General features: G+C 36.4%; 1 protein-coding gene across 1 annotated transcript in view; it reads left to right on the forward strand.

The window, feature by feature from the left end:
• Positions 1 to 2950: 2950 nt before the first annotated feature.
• Positions 2951 to 6515, forward strand: part of LOC143041081 (2-hydroxy-3-oxopropionate reductase-like) — a 29659-nt gene continuing 26094 nt past the window's right edge. Inside the window, exons 1-2 of the mRNA XM_076212766.1 lie at positions 2951 to 3063; positions 5040 to 5152. Coding sequence (XP_076068881.1) covers positions 5047 to 5152 — 106 coding nt within the window. The 5' untranslated portion in view covers positions 2951 to 3063; positions 5040 to 5046. The remainder of the gene's footprint in view (positions 3064 to 5039; positions 5153 to 6515) is intronic.

Consider the following 6515-nt stretch of genomic DNA (forward strand, 5'->3'; position numbering starts at 1 on the left):
ACTTCCAACATATCTTGATGTAATTTCACTACGGTAATTTGGGCACAAGGGAACTGAATTCATATTGAGAATGGTAAAAGGCATGCATGGTGATTGAAAATTATCATTATTAATTTTCCACTTTCAGGCTACTATTTGCTGCCTTTCGTTTTAATGAAAATTCATGTAAAAAGCAGAAAACTGGAAAAATGGAGAGGCGCAATGGTCTATATCTTATTCCAAAGCCAAAGCAGGTGTTGGAGTGGCGAAGAAGAAGTTTCATCTCCTGGAGCAATGTGATAAATCCAAAATTAATACTTGCCTAAAAATTAGTATTGTTCTGATAATATGACAAACTAAACAATAAAATGTACAAACTATAAATTTCCATTTTGTATTTATAGAACATGTGCATATTTTACTTGGTGAATTACTGAAATTGCGTTCTGAATATCCATCATACAAACTTGCAAACTTGCACCATGAAAGTTCCTAAACCAGTCTGTTCCAAGTATGAAAAACAAGAAAAGTCTGACATCATCCAGAAACAGAGGTCCAGGTTTAATCGTCCAACACAGTGAACTCTTTTCATATACCAAGGACAAATAGTACTCCGAATATAATTCCAATCTGAACTAAAGTCAGCATTGAGTGGGCTGATCCCCTAATTCATGAAATTCGAAGGGCGTCCCAGTATAAAAACGTTATCATGGGAGATTTTAATTATAGAAAAAATGACTGGGAAATTTTAGTAGGAGATCAGCAAGCGCAAAGTTTTTTAGATGTGGTGCAGGATGATTCCCTAAAACAAGTGATTACCAATCCTACGAGGGGAGAAAATACTCTGGACTTACTTTTAACTAATGATGAGCACCTAACAAGAAACGTAAAAGTTGGAGATAGTGGGTTCTAGCGATCATCAAGAAATAAGATTTAATATTACATGGGAAGAATTGAATAGTACGAGTAACGTTCTAGTACCGGACTTCAGGAGAGGCAAGTTTGATAAGATGGGAAAGTATTTAGTATTATATATATAATTATATATATTTATAATTATATATAATAATAATATATAATTATATATATTTAGTATTATATATATAAGTATTGGTCATCTACAAAACCAACCCAGGGTGTCGTAACGGGGTGAGATACACGGTCATTCCGGATATCTATCATTAGCGCACTCAGATGTCGGGCCACGGAGGTAATATGCACACCTTGGGTCAGGTCACTTACAAGCGCGAGGTCAACAGCCCGGTCAGCGATCTGGATGAAATGTACAGTAACCTAACATCTTTAATTCTAAATGCACAAAATAAATTAATTCCCTTTAGGTCAATACGGAAGAATAGCAATACTTCCAAATGGAATGAAGGACAGGCTGAAAATGAGGTAGGAATAAAAACAGAAATTTATGCCAGAAAAAAAAAAAAAAAAAAGGGGGAAACATTTAAGATCCAAATATGACGATATGCCAAGACACGTGCAGAGCGAAACGTAACTACGAAATTAATGTTGCCAGACAAGCGAGAATCAAACCAAGGGTTTCCTTTCTACAGAACATAAAATAAGGAAAGGCTAGGCCCAATTAAAAACGACGAAGATGTCATGATAGAATCGGAGGAAAAAAATTATGAGACGTTTAACAAATATTTTCTCTCGGTGTTTACATGGTTCGTATTGAGACAACAGGGCAGGACTCGCAGTAATGAATTTAAATTGGACAAATTTTGATTTAAGAAGGTACCTGACCGCAATCCAGTTTTCAGTGAAGATGAAGAAAGTAGACTATCTAACATTAGCATTAGTAAGGTAGAAGTAGTCAAACAGATTGAAAGACTTAAAGCTACGAAATACCCGGGTCTATACGATAAAATTCCGAGTGCTTAAAGCGTGTAAATTTGAAATTTGCGATTAGTTAATTGAAATATCTATTAAGTCGGTAGACACTGGTTTTGTGCCTATTGCTTAGGGGGGAGGGCTGGCAAACGTTGATCTTGTTGAAAAAAGGAGATAAATAATCTATATGCAGCTACAGACCAATCCGTTTGACACCAGTTATAGGTAAAATGCTCGAATCAATAATAGCTAATAGAATCAGAGATCACATCGAGACATAATTTGATTCGTGAGTCACAGCATGGTTTCTACAAAGCTAAGTCACGTGTGACTAATCTATCTATTTACAATAAAGTATATGAGGCGTCAGATAACAATGATAGTTACGATGTTATTTACCTTGAATGACCCGTATGTAAATTAGTGTGATTTTACATACAACAATGTTTTTTCAGACACATTACTAGTGTTACTGTAAAATTAATTAAACAGTGAACACGGCGATCTGTTATTTGTATATTCTTATCTGGTAGAGAAGCCAGTACACTACCATGCCCTTGCCTGTATAACTGCGTGAACGTGAAATTCAAATTCGTTCAAGTGGGCCACTTGGTAACTCACATTTCATTGTAAAGCTGAGCTGTTCAATATAAGAAATAACCTGGATTGAACCAACTCAAATACTGCGTTCCTGATTTCAATGATGGCTGTAGTCCAAGAAGACAAGTATGCATTGCAACAGAAATCTTATCACTTGTGTATCTTGGCTGACTAACCCCCTTATAAAGGGAAAGGGATATTTTGGTATATAGATAGTGTGCTGTCAAGATATCCAGGATAATCCAATGTTGTCGGGGTACATGAATTTGTGTTTATCAAGTCGTGGTAGATAACTTATCTATGTCCAGTATAGTTCCATATCAACCTATTGCATGATGGGAAACATTAGGATCCATAAGTTTTGACCGACTGGTTGGTGACTTGAAGGTATTGTCGATCACGTGACAATGAAATATGCTAATTTGAATACATGATGTATTCACAATAGCGCTTAAATTGACCGATTTAACGTACATACAGGCTTGATACATTCAGGAGGTAAAAAAGTTATTCAATTGCGGAAGAAAGAAGGAACGAGAGCGAGAGGGAACCAGATATTCATGGTGAGCACGGTGTAAGAGAGAGACGAGTGACGTTCAGTTATCGTCAGCGTTCAGTTGGACAAGGTTCTTTGGTGAGGTAAGGTTCCTATTTGATGTCACTACCCGGGATTTATCGAAAGCAACCACCCAGCTCAAATACTTTAGCTTTGAAGCCAAATCTCAGTTTTCTCACCATGCATTTTCTTGTTACATACGGGTTCAAGAAAAAAAATAGATACGTAACTCATCACTTTTTTTTTTTATAAATTTTTATGTTTCTTTTATCTCTTGACCGTACTTAAGTTTTCTAAAATTAAGTTGATTAGTGTGATTTATATCAGTTTTTGGGGTACTCGAGACACTAGTTTTTACTAAGTTAGGGAACTATCATAGAAAATACGCACGTGTAGAATTTCTCTTATAATGTATCGTAGAATAAACCTCAGACTAGACTTCAGGTTTGTACTATCATTGGCTATCTATGGTACTCGAAAAGACAACTCAGTAGTTTTGAGGGATTGAGTTGGTAAAAAAAAAAAAAAAAAAAAAAAACATGGCAGAGACCTACCTTCTCCCTTATCCAGTGTTTGAACCCTGTGGAATAATGCAATACGTCATACAGAAGCACTATGTGTATCCCAGGGATTTGCAGACCGTTTGCTCCATAACTATGAACATTCTACTAATTTCTCACTGAATAACCCATACACCGGACCGTCTGGCATGAAGACGAATGTCTAGTTCAACGCAGACGTTCACCTGGTAATACTGCTGAGGATGTAGCTTCATAGCTCGCTCATGAACTGCCTCAATGCTCCAGTTGCTCGCGTCTACATCGTCATTTTCCTTGTACTCGACGCTTCCATGCTCCAAAACCACAGGTGCCCACTGAGTCTTAAACCGAAATGAGTTTTCATAAATGGAATATGTAAGATATGTGGTCTCTGCTTTTATTTGCTTAATCGATATGTGCTACCAAAAAGGTTGTCATACTTAGAAATTCCAAAAAGTTTATCTTTACAAGGATGAGCTAGTTTTCGTCCACATAGAAGTATGATGGCATCTATACAAACAAAGGAGCACTTGCAGGCAGTAGTTGCCGCCAGTATAATGCATACTGCCAAAATAGAGATGCAAAAACTTGACCCTAGGCTATTCCTGACATGTTTCCAGATATTCTACCCTGTATGGTGCATTGCCCACATTAATTCCACACAGTCAATATCTCAGTCCTTTATGACATTCCTACGGACCAGAGTAACACAGCGTTCTTATATGATTAGAGAATAATCTCAAAAAAAAAAAAAAAAAAAAAAAAAATGCTGACCACACTTCCTCCGTTTTCCCTCCGTCCTACTGATCTTTAGGGGGGAAAACCTCCTTTATTACCTCTATCACACATTCTTCTGTGTGATGTCTCCAACAATACCAGTGCTATCATACATTGTAGTAAAGTTATCTGTACATTATTACATTGCATCCAAAGCAATAAACTCTAAAGTCTAAATAGTGTGTGTCAGGTCTCCTTGCGGTTCTACACTCCTATCTCCAGCATTTGATTAGAAATATTTCCCAAGCACCAAAAGTGGGAAAATTTTTATACCTTGTTTATCAAAGTCAAAGAGAGAAGGAAGACCTTGAACTATCAACTTGCAACAATTTTTTACTACCTCTACTTTAACCATATACAAATATCACAATTCAGTAGCATAATATAAGCCTGACATTAATAATCTAACAAATATTACACACACACATACACACACGGTTGGTAGAGTCCCCGACTGTCACTACCGCGGTCCGGGTTCGAATCCTGCCCGAGGCTGAAATAATTTGAGTATCGCTGCGCTTCGAGTCGTTACTCCAACTCTCGTGGGCGGGGAGTTGGGTGTGTGTGTGCGTGTAAGGTCACAGCATTACCCATAGATCGGTCATACGAGCTCTGAGCTCTCTTCTGGGAGGGAAGTAGCTGTAGATCACGAGTCCAGCACGTGATCCAAAGACCAAGGTGAATAACTAGATGTATAACTAGAATAGATAGATATTCGTACTTTTATTTCTTTTCCATTACAGTTCAAAGATGTTTCGTCTTGTTGCCCGTTTGGCTTCTCGGCCTCTCTATGTGAGGGAATTGGCAACAGCCTCAAAAACAACCAAGATCGGCATTGTCGGGTGTGGAAATGTTGGTAAGTATGGCTTTATCTTATGTCTACTTCATATATTTACCCTATGTCTATCTTACATATATGACTTTATTTTGTGTTTATATCTTTTATCTACAAATATGGAAGGAGCGCAAACAGGTTTAGTAAATTGCTTCTCTATTGAATCATGGGGTAAGCCATGAAATATATCATTCTAGAACTAATTGGATGTTGTTCCTGTACTTCCAGTTATTGTTCTTTATATATTCAATGCTATCACTCTAATGATGATTTTCAGTGTATTTTTACAACTAAACAAAGACTCGTTATAGTTTCTAGAATAACAATAATAGTGATAATAATAATTACTATAATGATAATATTGATAATAAAAATAATAATGATAATAATAGTGATAATAATGATTATAATAATAATAATGACAATGATAATGATAATACATACATACATGCATACATATAGCAAAGGCTTTTTTTCCCTTACACGGGGGGTAGCCAAAAAGAAAGAGGCATAGAAACCACTCCCACCCATTCCATCCCCTACATATTCCACTCCCCTCCACCCTCCTCCCTCCCTCTCATCTTGGCATCTCCCAGATGACGGGTCATCCCTGCATCCTATCCACTGCCCTGGGTCAGAAGCAGTGTCACAAGACACAGCACTTCTACAGCAAGGCCTTATCTACTCAAGAGTGATTAGAATTACAAATATAACTGAGTTACCTCAGGAGCTAATCTTCACACTACTGACACCCAGAGTCGAAATATTTCAGATGCAATATTAGAAGCTTCAACATTGCAATGGCAATGTGCTCTATGAAAGTAGATGATGCAACATTATTAAAAGGAATTTCTAATTACGAACTCCACAGAATTGTTAACAAATATATTGGTGCTACTCGGAACTAGGGACCCTCCTGTCCTGCTTACGAACACATTTCTATAATGCCGAAGAACAAATAAGACAATGAATGGGAGAATGCCTCCTAACAAAGGTGTTTAATAGATATATAAATAATTCTTTGTTTTCTCATCTCATTTTTTACTCATCCTATCATTTTATTGAGAGAAAATAAAATATTGTACCATTAACCATATGCATTTAATAAATCAAAATATACATTAATGCTAAATCCTTAGTTGACAAAAACAACGGGTAATGTACTAGTAATAATAATAATAATAAAAACATTAGTAATAACAATAATAAAAATTACAATAATGATAATAAGCATTAATGATTACGAAAGAATATAACAATGATAATAATGATGATAATACATACATACATATACCATGGCATTTCCCCCTTACAAGGGAGGTAGCCAAAATGGAAAAGGCATAAAATAATTACCACCCATTCCATCCCTGAATACACTCCACAC

The sequence above is a fragment of the Oratosquilla oratoria genome, chromosome 2 (genome assembly GCF_046742065.1).
Source record: "Oratosquilla oratoria isolate Oo_2021 chromosome 2, ASM4674206v1, whole genome shotgun sequence".
Classification (NCBI taxonomy): domain Eukaryota; kingdom Metazoa; phylum Arthropoda; class Malacostraca; order Stomatopoda; family Squillidae; genus Oratosquilla; species Oratosquilla oratoria.